At 37.0% G+C, this 20,540-nt stretch overlaps 1 protein-coding gene across 6 annotated transcripts in view; it reads right to left on the bottom strand.

Annotated features, from left to right (window-relative positions):
• The window catches only part of Tcerg1 (transcription elongation regulator 1), a 52,862-nt gene that overhangs the window by 27,725 nt on the left and 4,597 nt on the right, over positions 1-20,540 (bottom strand). For 4 of the 6 annotated variants that reach the window (XR_003481801.2, XM_027397986.2, XM_027397987.2 and 1 more), the window contains exons 2-9: positions 18,811-19,036; positions 17,084-17,236; positions 15,774-16,245; positions 11,614-11,856; positions 6,989-7,051; positions 5,739-5,939; positions 4,978-5,090; positions 4,018-4,106 (exon numbers count right to left, since the gene is read on the bottom strand). Coding sequence is in view for 5 of the 6 variants with exons in the window: in XM_027397986.2 (XP_027253787.1) it covers positions 4,018-4,106; positions 4,978-5,090; positions 5,739-5,939; positions 6,989-7,051; positions 11,614-11,856; positions 15,774-16,245; positions 17,084-17,236; positions 18,811-19,036 (1,560 nt within the window). In the remaining variant the exon portion in view is untranslated. The remainder of the gene's footprint in view (positions 1-4,017; positions 4,107-4,977; positions 5,091-5,738; positions 5,940-6,988; positions 7,052-11,613; positions 11,857-15,773; positions 16,246-17,083; positions 17,237-18,810; positions 19,037-20,540) is intronic. The other 2 variants (XM_027397989.2, XM_027397988.2) reach the window with 1 other exon arrangement.

Raw genomic sequence — 20,540 nt, forward strand, 5'->3', positions numbered from 1 at the left:
GTTATAAAAGTACACTTTGATGGCTATGTCTTTTAATGATAACTCTAGTTGGCAGGCAAAAGGTCAGGCAAGTAGTAAGAAAAGGAAAAGTCCTAAGTAATAATGGTTTTCATATGGCTTTCAGAACAAAAGAGAGCTGAGTAGCTACAGAAATGCAAATCGATTTGTGGTCAGAGTTTAAAATGCTTACGAACTGAATTCAGCACACCGAATCTGACAACACTAAATTTTAAACTATTTGGAAGTTCAAAGGCAACAAAAACATTATAAAAATTTTATAGCTTAAAAAGCAAGCCATAGTACCCAATAATTCTTAGTATTTAATAAACCAAAATTATGTATCAAATACAAACATTATCTAATTAGACTACACTAAAACCCCATAAACCATGGCAGTCCACTCATCCTGCTTTTAAAATTAGAAAACTCAAGCATAATAAAACACAAGTGTATGAAAAGATTTATAAGTTTAATATTAAGTATATAAAAGTATGAGTCAAAATTTACAGAGGCAACTATAAGGAATTAAATAGACATTTCCAGCCCTTTACAAGTTCTAGTCTGATGATAGCTCCCACTGCGGCAGACAGCTAAAAATCCAAAGGAAACCAGACCTTCTCTCTGGCCAGACAATCAAAATTAACAAGTGCAAAGTGACCTAGATATTGAAATGAAAAAAGTGTACCAGATAGCCAAGTGTGTAAATAACAGCCTATTTAGGTTAAAGGGAACCAGAAACAGAGGTATGAGAGCAGGTAGAACTGAAAGATATACCAAATTTAGAAGAAATGCTACAGTTGACTGGTGCAACACAAATAAATTAAGTCATTTATAGGATCAAAGTGCACGAAAACCTCAGACCGCTCATAAAGCTTCAGAATAAGACTTTCTAAACTGATAGTCTGGGTGGAATTAAGATGGCCTTCACTTAGCAACAGAGAGGACAGAAAAGTGGTATGTATGCACCAAGTGGCCCAAAGAGCTGGGACTGGGAGTAAGACAAATGGCTATTGGTGGCAATCCACTTCAGGCAGTGGTTCTCAATCTCCCTAATGCTTTGACCCTTTAATACAATTCCCTCATGCTGTCGTGTCCCCCAACCATAAAATCATTTTCATTGCTACTTCATAACTGTAATTTTGCTACTATTATGAATAGTAATGTAATGTTTTCTGATGGTCTTAGGCAACTCCCGTGAAAGAGTCATTTGATCCCCAAAGAGGTTTACAACTCCCATGTTGAGAACCTCTAACTTAAGGGATGCATCCGACTGCTGATGTGAAAGATGCAAATGGGAACCTAAGCAGACTGACGGTGGTGGGGAGGCCATAGGCCCAGAATGCTTAAACCCCTCACCCACCACTTTCCCTATAGATCTGCCATGCTGAAGATATCATGCATACTGGGAGGACCTCATCAGCCCTTCCCCACCCTCAAGCCATAAACCCCTTTAAAAAAAGTCACTACATAACTTGGAAGGTCAACTGGGGGGAGGGATCCCTACAGATATAAATCATAAGAAAAACAGGTAAGGGCTGGGCGGTGGTGGCACATGCCTTTAGTCCCAGCACTCGGGAGGCAGAGGCAGGCAGATCTCTGTGAGTTTGAGACCAGCCTGGTCTACAAGAGCTAGTTCCAGGACAGCCTCCAAAGCCACAGAGAAACCCTGTCTTGAAAAACCAAAAAAAAAAAAAAAAAAGAAAGAAAGAAAGAAAGAAGAAAGGAAAAAAGAAAAACAGTTAAGGGCTTGGACAGAGACTACATCCAAACGTCTAGACACACAAATTACAACTGTTCCAGAACACACACAAAGTTAAAAAGAGCGTTCAGCTATTCTAAGGACAGGTCCGCATGTGAAACATGAAGCCCCAAACAGAGAATGAGGTGTGAGGTTGGTTACCAGTTTTTTTCATGAACAGAGAAATCAAACTTAGGAGCATGTGTATTAAATAGAGATTATTTTCATAACTCTGATCTTATATCAGAAACATTTTGCAAAATTATTTTTAAAAGAGTTTCATTACATCAGTGAAATACACATATAAAAAACCATACCTAGTGTCTTTAAAATACATTTTACTACAAGCCTTAGTGATATCCCCTACACATAAAAGTTTAAACTGCCTTAGCAATTACATTAGAGGTAGTGTTGGTACTGATATTGTGACCTGTGTGACAAAGGCAAATAGTAATCATGCTGCCGTTACTGAGAAACAGCCATTTTCACAGCAAAATCAGTGGAACTCAATAAGATATGAGACAGATGATGCATTCGGGGGGAAAAAAAAAAAGTACTGTAAACCTCAATGGTACAAAATGGCATAAAGTCATATTGTATCTTTAAATGTGTGTCTTCCACCTAAATCCTCCACAGTATTTTTAAAATAAGAATTCAACAGCAGCACCATCCCTAGATTTAACATTACTACTTATGAGGAGAAACGCCACTTCTCATAAAAGACAAGCCTCAACATCTTGTCACAACAGAGAAACAGGAATATGAAAGAATCAAAACAAGATCAGGAGTGAGTCTTACAAGACCCACAGATGAGATATCAGTATAGATAATACCTATACCAGAAAAAAAACAAAAGCATTTAAATCACTATTCTAGAACTGGTAAGTACTTTCTAATTCAATCTGTCCCTTTAAGGTAGCAATGCTGGGGCTGGGAGGTGGTAGCACTCACCTTTAATCCCAGCATTTTGGAGTTGGAGGCAGGCAGATCTCAGTGAGCTCAAGTCCAGCCTGGTCTACAAAGTGAGTTCCAAAACAGCCAGGACTGTTACATAAGAGAAACCCTGTCTCAAAAAACAAAACAAAACAAAACAAAACAAAACAAAAAAAAAACAAAAAAGATAGCAATGCTGATGAGGATCTCTCTCCACAGATATTTCCAATAATAAAGTAAAAGAGTTAATACAAAGACATACCACTGCCAAACTTTAATAATTTATAATCTAGTCTAGGAATGTGTCACTTTGACTAAGGACATGGTGGGCTACAGAACTTCTGTAGGGAGATGTGCATGGTAAGGTATTGAGGATCATACCCACCGCTCATCTAATACAAGTTATTATAATCTCCAAGCTGCAACAACCAAAAATGTCTCCAACATTACAATTATGTCCACAAGAGAATAAAATTACTGATGATGGGATAACCACTGATCTATACATCAGTAACTGACCTGATCATCAGTAACAGCTACTAACATCACTCATACACACGAAAGACTAGAAGCATTTTGAGGAAACTCTTACTCAAAAGAACATATATATCTCATCATCCTCAAGATCTGCTCGCTATTTTGTGGAAAATTCAGAATAAAACCTATTCAACATTACCTCACAGACATGGTTTTTAAACACATATGCAGGAAAAAAAAAAAAAAAAACTAGAGGGAGGCATGGCATAGTAAAAAGAGACCAGGACAAAGTTGGGAGGGACTCTGTAATAGTACAAAGCTTCAAGAACAAACAAGTCACTGTAGTATGTGTAGTGGTTATGGGTTAAATAAGTGAGAAGAAACAGGAGAAGGAAGAGACACTAATGTGTCAGATGAAGAAAGAGAAACACCAAGTCCAAGGAGAAAAGATTAGGGAGGTTACTCCATAATTGGATAGTCATAATTTTACAGAATTCTATAATAATCACATGGTAAGAACCTACATAGGCATATTTATATGTATACATACATAAACTTAAAACATCAAATAATAAAAAGCAGGCTCAAGATTTCACTGTGGCTCAAGTGGTTCAAATACACAACAACAAGCAATATCAGGACAGGATCAAGAAGGGAAGAAGACATTTGTTTGGTTATTATGGAAAACACTTGCAGCAACTGAATCTTAGGTCTGCACACCCCAATTCCAACAAACAAGAATCAAAATACTGAATAGTGTAAGAAAAACATATCTGGCCTATACTTTTAAAAATATTTTTTTCTTCCTACAGAAGTCATTTAATCAAGGATAATAAAAAATGAACAAAATTCATGAGTTAAATACATACCATGGAGTACCAGGAATAGGAGTAGTAGCTACTGGCTTTGCCTTCTGGGCAGCCTTTTCTTCTTCAGTCATCTCTTCTTCTTTGGGCTCCTAGGGGAATAGTATTATATTTAATAAATAATACAAATGGTAAATAAACTATCATTACAAATACCTCAAATGGAAACTGACCCAAGATCTACTGTAAGAACTGCAAGGGGAGATTCTGAATAGGAATTTCTAAGAAGTTCTACATCCTTGCCCTACATGAAGAGCGGACTTGCACATCAGCAAAAGCAAGCAGCAGCAACTGGCCCTACATCACAGACATGCTAGCCATGTACTTACAGCAGAAATAACTAGAATAGAGAAAATTAGGAGACCTCTTCCTTTAATATGGTTTCTTACTTCTACTAAATTTTGTAGTACTAAAACATGGCTATCATTGTCATCTTAGAGAATTGAAGAAGCTTCCTAAACCACAACTCAGTGTTCCCTTAAAGGGACCACTCCACACCAAATGGACAGTGAAGAGGGATATGAATACACTTAACATTCCCCAGATAGCTAAGTTGTACTTCTAACTTTAACATGAACCAGTCTGCAAGTCAAGAGGCTGGAGATTAGGTTCAACCTCTGGCTCAAGACCTTTCCTTTCAATGGACCTCAGTTAAGTAAAAAGGAAGGGGATAGAGAGAGAGCTCAGCTGTTAGGTATATGTAATGCTCTTCCCAAGGACCTGAGTTCAGTTCCCAGATCAAGCAATTCAAAACTGTTACTACAACTCTAAGGATCTGATACCCTTTTCTGGCCTCCAAGGGTATTTTCAAAGAAAAAAGTATTAGAAACTTCAAAGAACCTCAAAATTTCAGAGGCCAATTTTACAACTATTTTAATATACATCAAATACATGTTCTGTTCTGTGCAGACACTTCCAAGAAACTCAGGCTGACCCCCAGCTTAGCATGCGTTGGCCCTTTACCTCCTTTATCTCCTTTATAGGTTCTTCCTTAGGATCTTCTTCTTCTGTCTCCATTGGCAGTGGTTCTTCAGATGCCTCCTTAATTGGCTCTTTAATCTTCTCATCTAATTTTTCTGTTAAATAACTAAGACGATGTTATTCAACAGTTTTCTGTATTACTTATTTATTTACTCATTTATTTACTCATTTATTTATTTACTCATTTATTTATTTATTTATTTATTTGTTTGTTTGTTTGTTTGTTTTTTGAGGCAGAGTGTCCTGGAACTCTCTTTGAAGACCAGGCTGGCCTCGAACCCAGAGATCCGACTGCCTCTGCATCCCAAGTGCTGGGAATAAAGGCGTGCACTGCCTCCACTGCCCGGCTGTAATTTTTAAAAGAACTATTTCTAAATGTTAACCATAAATACAAAATGCCCTTCTTGGTACTGTCTCTAATATAATTAGAAAACTCTTTAACCTGTTGACTTCAAGAGAACATATTCTCAGGTCATGTCTATCACCTGCAGCAACCACTCATGAAATACACAACACAGAGCATTATAAACCTGCCACATACTAGATGCTAAAGACCTAAATTTTGTTGATAAGTGTGTTCAACTGCCATAAGGACAATATAATTACACAATGCCTCATAACTGAAACAATGTGTTGGATGTACCAACATTTAAAAATTACTTTTTAGCTTACAAAGTATAATTCCAAATAGCATTCTACTTATTACAGGTCATAATACGTCCTGAGTCACAAAACAACTATACCTTTTTCCTTCAGCTCTTGGGGCTTTTCCCATGTTGATTCTAGTGTTCTATTATTGTAATAGTATGTCTTCCCATCTGCTGTTTTATATTCAGTCCACTCAGAAACTGCTGTTGCTCCAGCTAAGGTAGCAGGTGAAGCTGCAATAGCAACCTGGGGATGTATCATGGGTACTATAGGAGGGGCCATTCCTGGTAATACACCTAAAAAAGAATAATAAAAAGTTAGATCCAAATATTAATTTATAATATAAACCATGAGCTAAATCCTTCTAGTAAGTATTAACAAATACTTAGAGCAAGAATGGTATATAAAAGATGATTTAAATATTATTGACTATTTCCTTGGTCTTTTGACTCTAACTAAATTTAATTGAATGTGGAAACTGGACCCAAGAATGACTTAAGAGCAGTCAAAAGTTAAGGCATCCTCTATGACAATGTCTAAATAACACGATATACCAAGAACAGAAATGTACTTTTCTTAAGTTCTCAAATTCTAAAGTAAGAATTCATTGAGTGTAATTCCCAACATAAATTTCCTACTTCTAAAATACTTAGAAGGATCAGAATAAGAATTCTTAGTTTTAAAGTAAAATTACTGTTATCGACTCCAAATGATAAATCTTGTAGACTATCAGATTATCCTTTTCCTTAAAAAGGCAGAGACATCAATTTTATAGGCAAGCTAAATAAGCTGGTATTATTTAAAATTAATTAAGGAGGCTAAATAAGCTGGTATTATTTAAAATACTGTTAAAATAAGGAAACAAGAATCCAAATGGAAAACAAAATCCTAGAATCTAAGTTCTAGGTAGTGTTACTTTGGTAACTTTAAAATGCAAATGTAATGCTATATACAAATGTCACACGCACATAATCACTTGCATGCAAGCATAATCACATCATTTTACACATGGAAATGACATTTTATATTTAACTTAAAAACATACATCAAAAATAAAATTAAATGTTATGAATATGAGAATGAAGTTGTTTACACTTATTACATAAATTAAGATATATAGTGATCTGACCTCATTTGCTTTTGTGAACCACAGAAGCTAATACTACAGGCAACTGGGAAATTAAGTGTTGGCCAAATATGACAACTGCATTTAAACTGCTCATTAAAAAGAAAAAAGTTTTAAGCTCCACTCGCTAGGGCAATAAAATAAATAAAAGGATAAACAACAACATTCACTACCATGCCAACTTACAGACAAAACAAACTAAGATGGTTTTAAAATTACCGGTCTTGGTGGTAGCGACTGTCTTTACATACGGGCAGCTGACTATTTGCATCATTGCTACACCTGTAAAATGGATAAGCAAGCATTGGTTGGAAAGCTGCCATTGTATGTCGGCTACCACTGGGATTCAGGGAAATAATTTACCACTACAATTTAGAATCTAATTCCAATGAGAAAGACCAAGAATGGAATAAAATAGTAGTTGACATTTTGTGGGAAGTGGTGCCAAATCCAATGATTCTATTTCTAAGCTATAACATCAATTACCTACCAGCTCTCATATTTGAAGGAGTCTCAAAGTTTAAATTCAACAAACGAAAACCCCTTTGTTACACATATGTAATAAATTCTCATGTGGGACCTCTTCCACCAGACACCAAACCCAGCTGCAGTTGCTCACACGCCAGGAACAGGCAGTGCACACAACACTGTGCTGACAGGGTACTTTTGCTATGCTGACACTCATTTGAAACTACAGGCTGGGGCTGAAGAATAGGGCACAACTATTCAAAAATAGAAAGGAAAAGACAGGGCGGGGGCAGGGAGGATAAGAAAATAAGGCGTAAGATGGATTCAAATATCCCACTACAAATAATGGTGAACACAAAGCATAGATGGAAAGAGTAGCATTCAACTAGTGTCAAAATATCTGCTTAGTGCCACTACATGGAATGGCACCAACATGGAACAGTGTGGAGGCAGGCCAACACTATACTTTGTCCCTTTAATGTTCTCAGTCACTGTCTGCTATTAGTAACTGCAGACACCTCTACCATTCAGGCTGGCTAAAGTAGCACTTGTATGAAGGAACAGATATTACATACAGTTTTGAGAAGAATGAAGCCTCATAATGATGCATTAGAATGATGGCAAAAAAAAAAATGAAAAAAGCTGGAAAACTGAGGAAATTCAAAATTGAATGTAAACTTTAAAATGTTTTAAAAGTAAAAGTCTGAAGAACATAAGGGAAATAACTTTTTACTTTTTTGTACCTGGAAAAAAGTCAACTTAGTTTGGTACTGCAAATCTAAAAAATTGTATTAAAAATAAACTTTCCCACTGAAGGATGGGAAAACTCTCCCCTAATCCAGAAAGTAAAATTAAAATTCTGTGTTTGCAAATAATTTAAACTGTACACATGCACGCACACCAAATTTTGAAGTGTCTTTAAATTTCTTTTACCATTTCACATAAAGAATATTAACCCTAAACTTTCTGCTAACTTTAAACCAAAATACAATCCCTAAATTATTAACACATGCTAAGTGAAGAAAACTATGTATAGCTTTATTTCCCTAATGCTGAAAAATTCACTTCATGAAAGGAAAGGAAAGGAAAGGAAAGGAAAGGAAAGGAAAGGAAAGGAAAGGAAAGGAAAGGAAAATTCACTTCATTAAAGAAGTTACAGGCTGTATATTTAAGTTAATATAAATTCTGCCATCTACAGGATCACCAAACCTATTAAACCACCACTTTCCTTAGAATATATAAACCTGGGCTGGACAGATGACTCAGCCATTAAAGGCTAGGCTCACTACCAAAAATATAAGAATATATAAACATATATAATATATATATACACATACATAATAAAGTATATGTATATACTTTATTCCAATTCTATTCTTCTAAACTATGCACCAAAAATTTTTTTCACTATATGACTTAAAATGAATCAAATATCTTCATGTTCAGACATACTTGCCAATGATAAAAAAAGTAAACGGGGCCAACTCTGGAGTTTCCACCTGACTTCTCAAGCTAAACAGATAAATCTAAGGCTACCCCTGAAGATATTACAAGCATATTATAAATACTCACAAAATAACCACATATCTGAAATACTAACCTTTTTTAAAAGGGGAGCTTTTGTCCAATTTTCCTACAAATTATGCTGTCCTCAAAATATGCTCTATTAGGAAATTAGAAAATTCCACTTAGCATTTTGGATAATTCTGATGTCAGTGACAGTAAATTTCTTAAAATTGCAGGTAAGATTTCAGTTTTAGAAACAGGTATCTCTAATCCTAATCTGTTAATACTCTCAAATTCTACCTTTTATCTTTTTATTTCAACTAATTCTTTGATTACTTTCCTTCATCTTGTTTATCTCTTACTTAATCACCCTCATTACAACCAGACAATGCTATTTCAAAGAATTTGAAGCTGCAAAATAAATAATATACAAATAAATACTTTCAATTTGGCCAGGCAATGGCAGTATACACCTTTAATCCCAGCACTCAAAAAGCAGAGGATCTTTGTGAGTTCAAGGACAGCCTGGTCAACAAAGTGAATTCCAGGGCAGCCAGGGATACACAGAGAAATCCTGTCTCGAAAAACCAAACAAACAACAAAATAATCCTCCCACTTCACCTTAACTCAGAGTTCACATAAAGAAGGGGAAAAGATAGGATCTAACTGTACATAATGAAAAATCCAGGGAGGAGAAACTAAGTGTTCTGGTCATTTTCACTAAACCAACTTGTAGAACTGAAGAAAAGGGTAATGAGAATAATAAATGAATATTAAACCAGAAATACCTTAGTACCAACAAATATCACTACTACTTTCTGTAAGACACCCTCCAAAGAATTTTGGTATCTTGAACAACAAAACTGCTACCCAGCTGGAGTTTCCTTGGGCTGGAAGTACAGCTCACAAATATAGCACTTGCCTAGTAACCACAAATCCCTAAATTCAATTCCCAGTGTACACACACACACACACACACACACACACACACACACACACACACACACACACACACACACACACAGACCACACACCACACACACACACACACACAAGTCAAATTTTCCTCCGGTTAACCTATAAAATGTCATTAGAAGCTGCCATTTAGTGTCTTTTCTTTGCAAAATTTCACAAGTATCTTGATTTTGTGGTCACCACTACCTATCCTACATTTTTAGAAAGTGAAGTATGAAAATGAAGACTGTGACAAACTTATGCTTTCCACAAGTTTTGCTAGTATGCACCCTCTGCTTTTTCTCTACTCCAAGTAAGAACATTAGAACAAAGTGAACATCCTTTCAGAAGACAATAGTCTTTCAAAATATTTTTATAGCATCATCATGCCACCTCTCAGTCTGTTCCCTACAAATGAACAGCTCAGCACTTTCACACTCAAACTGAGACCTGGCCTTCTACTGTCCTTAACAATAAAGGAGACCACTATTTCAAGGTTTAAGGCCAGACGAGTGAACTCTAGGCTAGGATAGGCTCCACAGCAAGACATTGTCTCTCAGTATGTTTTTAAAAACTAAAAGGTTTTGACAAGTGTCAAACTATTCCTTATTTGTTATTATTCCTACAAAAGTAAGATGCTGTTGGGTGCTACCACACACCTTTAATCCCGGCACCAGAATGCAGAGGCAGGCAGATCTCTTTGAGTTCTTGGTCAGCCTGATCTACACAGAGAGTTCCAGCACAGCCAGAAATAAGCAGCAGCAGAGGAAAGTACTCAGCTTGTCTTAAATTTAACTCAAAGAAAAAAAGCAATCCTTAGTACTAAACAACTTCTGTTTTTCTTATTTTTAAATGACTAGAGTTCTGTCACTGTCACATATAGGGGATTTACTTATTTAGTACTATATCAGTAATGTATAAGATATTCTTAAACTTTTGGTACTTGTAAATGTTTACTATTTAAATGTAGTTGTAGCACACCTCTATTTTTACAAGAAACCCTATAGAATAAAATGACAGTAGCCTCAGGAAAAATGTGAAAGAGACAGAAACCAGGCTTCTCTTCATCCTCACCATAAACTAGCCTTATAAATTTGTCTAAGGTATCAATATTTCAACTGTAACACATAAAGAATGAAACATGGATCAAGGATTAAATACACACATTTGACAACAGCAAATGCACTCAAATTAGAATGACCACCACCATTATGTGATCCTTAACAGAAGACTTATCCACAAGCCTTCATAATTTCCTGTATAACAACACGCACAACTTTGCCATAACAAACTTTTAAGTAATGCATGTTACACGTTACTTGACAAATGCTGCAAAGAATCCTTCCGATTTCTTTTACAACAATTTGTTCATACTTAAGTGACTCATATTTTCTTCTCAGTACAACATAATTATTAAGAGTTTGGTACCTGGATCTGGAGGGTACCAGATCAATACTTAACCCTATCACTTAGCTGGGTGACACTGGACAAGTAATTTAACCTGTCTGTGTACCTACCGCTTAAGATGGTTGTAAAACTTAGGGCTGAAGACATACAATATACTGTGTACATTATTCAATCTGTGCTAGCTGTTAGAGCTTTTAATTTATCAACTTCAGACTCAAAAGTTACATTTAGAACATATTTAGAACAAAAATCACTTCATTCACTGAGGCTATTATCCAAAATAAGTGTAGTTTTAAATGTGACTCTAATTTTAAGATATGTAAACAACAACAAAATAAAAGGACATTTACCAAAACTTGGGAAAAAAAAATATATCGCAGTTAGCCATGAATCTTTCAAAAGCATTTCAAACAGGTGAGATTCAAGGCAAATTTCAAATGCAACAGACACATGAGAACAAACTGACAATGTGAAAACAGCTAGAAAAACAACTGTAATCTGTTGTTTACCTGGAAGTGGGATTGGCATGCCAGGAAGGGGAACACGAAATGGAGGCACCATTACTGGTGGAAAAGCAGGTATTGCTGCTGCTGGCTGAGGTACTGAATGAGGAACAGCAGGAGGTAACGTCTGTGGGTGTGGCTGGGGTACAGTTTGCACAGGTGTGGCTGTAGGAGCAGGAGTTGAAACACTAACTGTAGGCGTGGCAACTGAGACAGCAGAACTTGGGGTCTGGTCTTGTGTTGTGGGTGCTGATAAAAGAGAAAACAACATGTTATCAGTCCTTCATGAACCTTTTTATTGTATTCACCAATCCCTCACTCACTAAGTATTTTAAGGGCCCATTATCTCATGCACTGCAGGAAACGTTTCACAAAATCTATCTTCAAGAAGCTTGAAAATAGTCAGCTACATGAAATTTAAACAAACAAAAAGTCAAAACTGAAACACAAAATAAAATGGGTAAATGATAAGGAAAGGATACAGAAAATTTTACATTGAGATAATAAACCTCAAAGAGTCAAGATTTCATCAGCAAGTGCTGACAGAAGCAGGGGTAAAGGCAAAAGTAGAGAGCAATAGGAAGTCAGAAATCTAGAGTGAGCACTCAACCCGTAAGACATGATGCATAGCAACAACAAGCCTTGAGTGAGGATCAGGAAGTCTGTTCTTTGCTGGGTAGGGAAAGAGCAGCACTTACACAGAGAAAATGGAATAGGAAAACAGACCCACTGCATAATTTCATAAATGTAAACAAAGGGTTCATGTGATGAATCAACTGGGTAGATAGATACACAGGAAGAAGAGAGGAAGGGAAATCAATTACATTACTGGAACTATTTAAGCAAGTAAGGACAGAGGGAAAAATATACAAACAATGTCTGGATATGAGTGAATGGAATGGAAAATATCTCAGGTTTTTCTTTAGTTACTTCAAAATTTAAGAAATTATCTTAAGTACTTTCCATAGTGTAACCGAGTGAATGTAAAATTCAGAGTAATTTGGGTTCTGCTGACACATTTTTAATTATCTAAAACATTTCATCTCTAGAATTTGTAATTAAAATAGAAATGAACAAAAAATAAAGCCTATACCTCACATTAAGGTTTTAACTATCATTTAATAAAATATATTTATTTATAACTTACCTAGTTACAAATAAAATCCACTGTGATAATTCACAATACAGTGTTCTGGCATGTATGCCTACATGCCAGGGCACCAAATCTCATTATAGATGGGTTGTGAGCCACCATATGGTTACTAGGAATTGAACTCAGGACCTCTGAAAGAGCAGTCAGTGCTCTTAACCTCCAAGCCATCTCTCCCCCTTCAGTGTTTTTTTTTTTTTTTTTTTTTTTAGGAAAGGGAAAATATCAAATTCTACCTGTATTAGACCAAGAATAAACTTGCCAAATTAATAACAGTGCTCTCCCAATCTTTAAGCAACTTCAATTCTAAATAAAAGCATAAAGCTGAATACAACCACCAAATTATATTGTCCACCTGACAATAAAAATCTATCCATTGGGGGCTGGAGAGATGGCTCAGAGGTTAAGAGCAGTGACTGCTCTTCCAAAGGTCCAGAGTTCAATTCCCAGCAACCATATGGTGGCTCACAACCATATGTAATGAGAATTGGTGCCTCTTCTGGTCTGCAGACATACAGACAGAACACTGTATACATAACAAATAAATCTTTTAAAAAAAAAATCTGTCCATTACCATCTTTTAGCTTCTAAAAATGAAAAACTCACTTAGGCTTGAAAGATGTGAGTAATTTCATACTTGTTAATGAGGAACTCACCTTGGCTAAATAGACAGCAGGGCCAAACAAGTATCTTCAGGGGCCCAGGAATGAATTGTTGGTCTAGCATAGACCTAGCCTTAGGGTACAGTATCATATTAATATAATTTATAACAGTGTGAAAAATACAAAGTACATGCAACATTTGCCCAGTCCCATAGGCATACCATTTAGCAACTGTAGACCATTATAATGTCTGAAAATATATTTATTCTGCCCGATTTCCCTAAGAAGTTGACATCATGATGTTTCCATAAACGTGCAAAGAATGAGCTTCACTCAACTTCATGTAAATAAATGGTTTAAATGTTTAGTCCTGTATACCTACAAATCTATATTGTAGTTTACAGAAATAAATTTTAAAGTATTACTTGTATTCATATTACTAAAGTTATGGTCCAAAGTGCCAATGCCAGGAAAATGAGTTTATAGGGACATCAAAGATCAAGTAGAAAAGATTACAATCAAGGAGACGGCAAAAAGTATTCACTCTACTTACTCCTACTTTCTACAGCAGGGTATTTTGAACTTGCTTAGAGATAATGAATCTAAGGGAAAGGATAAAGGCAATGACAGAGTCAAAGGGGAACCTGGGAGAGTAATGTCAAGACAACGAGTAAGTTCCTACAAGTTCCATAAGCTAAAATAGCTGCTAAAGCTCTACATCTATTTAACCCACTGAGGGATTCTAACAAAGACAAGTGACCATGTACAGAAGGTGGAAAAATAGTGATGCTAGAACCATAGTACCAGACACACAACATAAAATACTCAGACACACAACATAAAAACTGGTACTCAAAAGCAGTGAAGAGAGCATGACTTTGTTATCTTATGCTTAGAATAAAGAATAAAGGTCCTTTCAAGACGATTACAGCAGGAAGGGGAGGGGCACTCACAGAAATGGAGCACACACAGGGTAAATGAAATACCTACATAATCATGTCCCTTAAAGCAAAGGAAGCACCATCCTTCCAGAGCCATCAGAGACCAAAGCAACAGGTGTCTCCACAGTGCTACCTTGCCTTTAATATCCTGCTCCCATTATCACCACCATGTGCTCCATAAATCACCAGCAGGTTCTGCCTTGGACACTCCAGTATAAAAACCATAAGCTAAAGATCACAATGCAGTTAGTCATCACAACTTTCCTTCCATTTACATCTTGTACTTGTAAAACATCTATGTTTTCCTGTTTCATATATTTCTCCCAATTTTTTCTAAATACTAAATAGAGTCTAAACACTGTCTCCAGGCTGAATTCATAGCTAAGTAGTAGAATGCTTGCCTGGTATGCCTAAGGGCCTGGGTCCAATCACCAGGGCTGGGAGGAGGGGGGACACATTTAAGCCTATACATACACCTTACTTCTTCAATCAATAAGGTAAATTCAAATTTGAATCCATTATGATTACATATTTCAGTATTTTTTATACAACTGATTGCCAAGTTTCTGAAGCTCCCAAGCATAAAGTGTGGTTCGTTTTTCTTATCCATTGTCCAGACAATAAAACAATAAGAATACCAACCACCCCATAAAGAAACCCAGTCAGTGCAATGCATTAACAATGAGCACATCAAGATCATTTCAATAGTTCTGGTCTCAATCTGTTCGAAGAGTGACACCACCAACATACAGAATAGTTGTTTAAAAAAAAAAATCTCTCTCAGACTTTCCATCTGACATGTACATATTCTCATTTTTACTTTTTTTTTTTTTTCAAATTCTAAGTCTTGGGACGTAACTATATACTTGAAAATTATTTCCTTTCTTACTGTTTCTAAGCCAATCCCCCACTACATTTATGTAAAACTTACTTCCAGGACCCACCATCCCTAAAAGAGGTTACAGAAAAACTCCTAAAAAAGTCTTCTGATTTCAGCATCACCTAGACCTGCCATCTAAAGAACATTCCAGAACATATGCCTGATTTCTAAAGCTATCCATCCCTAGGGCTTGCTCTTAGTCTGTTGGCCAATATAAATTGTCCTACCTCAAAACTTTCCTACCAATCCCCTCAAATATATCAGTCCTCATTTGTTAACCTTTGTACAAGTCTCAATTAGTAAACTCTGTAAAATAAGAACTAACACACTCAATTTTGTAATTCCCACAGTGTTTGTTATTAGTGTTGGTCAATTAAAATAGCTACACTTCTACAGCTTAACTTCATGAACTACATACACTTGGGCAAATAATTTCTCATACAAATGCCCAATTTTCTCTAACACAAAAATTTCAATGTCAAAACATATTTTAAGTAACATCAAGGGTAATGCCAGAAATTACCCTTTAAGAATACAGTATTTATTTGGTTTTCATACCCCTAAATACAAACACACACTAGGCCAGTACTCACTTGATACTGTCTGTGCAACCGACGTAGCAGTTGTTGTGGTAGCTGTGGTAGAGGATGGGGTAGATGATGGTGTTGAAGTAGACACTGCAGGTGCTGGGCTACTGGTTGTAGGGGTGGGAGCGCCTACTGCTTGTGCTTGCACTTGTGCCTGTGCCTGAGCCTGGGCCTGGGCTTGCGCTTGTGCCTGGGCTTGAGCTTGAGCTTGGGCTTGGGCTTGTGCCTGGGCTTGAGCTTGGGCTTGTGCCTGGGCCTGAGCCTGAGCCTGGGCTTGGGCTTGAGCTTGGGCTTGGGCTTGTGCCTGGGCCTGGGCTTGTGCCTGAGCTTGAGCCTGAGCTTGGGCCTGGGCCTGGGCCTGGGCCTGAACCTGTGCTTGGGCTGCAAGCATAGGCGTGAGTTCTGATTGCTGAATAACCTTTACTCCATCTGGCTTGGTCCACGCAGATTCACGTGTCCGGGCATTATAATAATAAACCTGTAAAGGAAGAAAAAAAGTGATAATCACAAATTCTGAGGTTAAAAATGTCACTATATTTTGTCTTAAAAGATATTTTAAAGTAGCCTCAGAGAAGGTTACAAGATACTCATATATTTTGAGTCTGTGGTTCTATAAAACAGAAAACAAAAACTAATAAAGTATTTTGCAAAGGCCTGTGACTACAATTATAAGAAAGCCTTGCTGACAAAATTGGCCTCTGGCTAGTGTGTGAGAATTGGCCTTAAGGTTACTGCTACCCCCTTCCTAATAAGAATTGTGTCTGAACTGTGTCTAAACTGTGTATGCAAATGATGTAGCTCATGCTGAAAGTTTCCCTTCTGGGAGTCTGGAATTCTAGTATATGCTAGACTGATGGTAGCATATGATCAATGTCTAATGAAAACCCCACAGAAACCTCTAGGTTCAGGTAAGCTTGATGCTAGAAAAACTTTCCATGTGTGGTCACCTTTCTACTCTGAAGAAAATTAAGCATGCACAGTCTCATTCCTTAAAAAGACTTTGGGAAGCTTATGTCTATTTTCCTTCATATTTTACCTCATGCACCTTCTCCTGTTAGTTTTGTATCCTTTCTCTGTAATGATTCCCAAGCCTAGTGATGGTCTTAAGAATCTGTGACACATCATTTAAAATACAAGCCTCCATTTGCAATCTTTTAACTACAGCAAAATCTAATGCAGCCAGCTCTTCTGGAGTCGTACCTTAGGCCCTGCTTGAGGCTCATTCTTAATGCACAGAGGTACTACAATCTCAATCCAAATTTTCACTACTTTGCCACCATGGAAATAACAAGTTGAATATGTTTTTTGTAACTTACCTTTCCATCTGGAGTTTTATTTTCTACCCATATCTCCTCAGTGGGAGGAAGTGCTGGAGCACCAGGAGCAGTCCCAGGAGGCATTCCTGGTGGGAACATCATACCCGGAGGAGGAGGCATAGCTCCCATGGGTGGAGGCATGAAAGGTGGTCTCTGTGAATGCACAAGAACAATTATAGTCACTTATAAACTACCCTACTTCCTTCAGGTCATTATTAAATCATACCTCTACACGAAGGCAAAGAACTATAAAAGCAAACAATTGTCTGCTCAAATACATTCAGCTACTGCATGGGTAAAATGATTAATATATAAAAAAAAATTATTAATAACAAGAATGTCAAAATACTGACAGGAGCTAAATCCAGGCTATATCACAGGAAAGCTTATGTTCTTTATATTTCATTGCATTTTTTAAAAAATATTCTGGGGATTTTTTCCTGTTTTTGTTTTTGTGCTATTAGGAGTCAAATCCAGGGCTTTCTGCATGCTAGACAAGTGTTCTATTCCTAAGATACATCCCAAGCCCCTATGTTTAAATACTAAGCTTATCAATGACCTAAACTCATCCACAGTAGCTACTAACAATAAACATGGTTTTACAAAAAAACATACAGCAATAACCCCTCATTATGTTTTACTTCAAGCAAAAATGTAGCTAAAAAGATACTTTCCCATCCTATTTTTCATGCAGTAGTAATAAAGCTCATTTAAAATGTCAGGGAGTTCACAAATATAGAAAACAGTTATCCACTCTGTATTCAGGCTTCATTTATTCTGGTCTGGTCTGGTGTTGGCACTGGAAACTGATTAGCCCTTGCATGAGCCTCTCATCCCACCTTTTAGTGGAAGACAGGTTACAGAAAGTAATCCCACCAAGTTATTTAGGGACAAATACAAACTAGTCATTAAGGCAGAGTGTGTTAGTAGTCTTCTGCCACCACCTAAATCCCTGTTCTGATCCCCATATTAATAACTTAAGAACAACAGCAACATATGCATATCTCCTTGGCTGTCATTTCCCATAAGTTCAAAGTATTTAAAACTTGAATTTTTGCCAGATGAGGTATCTCACAACTACAACCTCAGCATTTAAGAGCTAAGGCAGGAGGATCATAGTAAATTCAAGGCTAACCTGAGAGTGAGAACTTGCCTCAAAAAAAAAAAAAAAAAAGAAGAAGAAAGAGAACTGCTCTAGTAGTTAAGAATGTTTGTTCGTCTTCTAGGGAACCCAAGTGTAGTTCCTAGTATCCATGTCCAGTGGGTCAAAACTTCTTGTTAACTGCAGTATCAAAAGGGATCTGATGCCCTCTTCTGGCCCCCGTGTACTGGTGACACACACAGACACACACACACAGACACACACATACATACACACACTTTCTTTTAAACATGAAACATTTAAAATGAGATAAAATCTTTAGAAACTAGAGAGATGGCTTGGTTTCCAGCACCCACATGGTGGCTTCCATCAGTCTTTAACTCCAGATGCAGGGTATCAGGTACTCTCTTCTGGCCTCAGTGGGTATCTGGCACACGTGCAGTACACATATAAATAGGCAAAACTTATACACATAAAATAAAGAAAAATCTTTGAACAAAAACAAATAAAATCAAGTTTGTAAGGCAAAATCATATATATATATATATATATATATATATATTATATATATGTATATATATATATGAGATACTGATGCCAACCAAGAAACCTCTATATTCTTTACCTGGAGGTGTGGTGGGCCCATGGGTGGAGGTATTCCTCCTGGGGGAGGCATTGGTGGCATATTAGGATCAAAAGGAGGACGTCCAAAAGGAGGCCTGGGTGGTGGAGGAGGGCCTCTCATCATGCCGAAAGGAGGAGGAGGTCTCATGAGAGGTGGCGGGCCTCTCATCACTGCATTTGGTGGGGGAGCTGGGCCTCGGAACCTCAAGGCCTGCTGCTGAGCCATCCTGTGTGGAAGAACAGTGAACATATTCTCAAAATCATAAAAGTAGTTACTCAATACTGAATTATAGCAATTTTTAAAGGACTCAAGTGGAAACAAGAGTTGGAAAGCCACTATTTTGCAATCACATGGTAAAATGAGATAAGAATGAAGATATGGGAGGATATTTAGATGATTTCAAATATCTTCTCACAATAGTACATATAATCACAAGGTAGAATAAAAAACACACACAAATCAGAAAATGAAGCAATACCAGAGAAGCATAATTAATGCTGTCTAAGGATATGACCAAGAGAGATACCTCACATAGTCCAACCAAAAGCATACAACCTCAATCTAATATTGAATGTTCCTGGGCAGTGAAAAGACTCAACAAGTAAAGGCATTTACCACCAAACCTGGTGACCTAAGCTTGCTCCCCCAGATCCACAAGGTAGGAGGGAACCAAGTCACCCAAGTTACCCTCTGACCTTCACATCTGCATGGTGGTGTATACACATATACATATGCACACACTTTTAAAAAAGAACATTCCAGAAATATCAGTATTCTATAGACAAGGTTAAAAAAAGCTGAAAAAAAAACCATAAGCCAACACCATCTCTGGACTAGACTTCACATACCAGGATCAGTGAAGAATCAACTTCACAAGTTGATACCTAGGCTACTTCTGTAGACACAGAAAACAGGCATGAATGGATTTAGGGGAAAATGCTCCAACTATCTTAACCAAAGCAGTTCAGAGTTAAAATGAGCATGCACACATGCAAATAAAAAAGAGGTAAAAATTAAGTGTCCCATCTTCATTTCTGTAATTTTCAAATGTTTGAAATGCTTTTTTTTTGTTTGTTTTGTTTGAAACATGGTCTCTCTGCATAGTCCTCGATGTCCTGGAACTCACTATATATACTAGAATGGCCTCAAACTCACCTGTCTGCCTCCTGAGTGCTGGGATTAAAGGCATGCACTGCCAAAGTTTTGAAAAGAGGATGAAGGGTTGGTGAGATGGCTCAGCAGGGTAAAGGTGCTTGCTGCCAAGCCTGATGACCCGAGTTTGATCCCTAGAATCCATATGACAGAAGAACTAATTCCTGAAAGTTGTCCTGACATTCATATATACACAAAGGCACACAAAAAGTATTATTTAAAAACAATTTTTTTAATTATAAGAGAGTAGAAGTAACCTAAGACACTTCAAATATCGTGCACCCTCCCTAACAAGCCCTGGCCAAGTATCTTAGTGTATTCTCTCCATGGCATCTGAGTAAATAACTAACGTCATAAATAATAGTATTAGCTGGGCAATGGTGACACCCACCTTTAATCCCAGCTCGGGAGGCAGAAGCAGAGGGATCTCTGAGTTGAAGGCCAACTTGGTCTATAGAGTAAGATCCAGGATAGCCAGGGCTACACAACACAGGGAAACACTGCCTCAAAATAAATAAAATTATTTACCTTTGCCCAAGTGATTAAAAAAAAAAAAAAACTAAAAGTGTTAACTATGT

This window comes from Cricetulus griseus, chromosome 2 (genome assembly GCF_003668045.3).
Source record: "Cricetulus griseus strain 17A/GY chromosome 2, alternate assembly CriGri-PICRH-1.0, whole genome shotgun sequence".
NCBI lineage: Eukaryota > Metazoa > Chordata > Mammalia > Rodentia > Cricetidae > Cricetulus > Cricetulus griseus.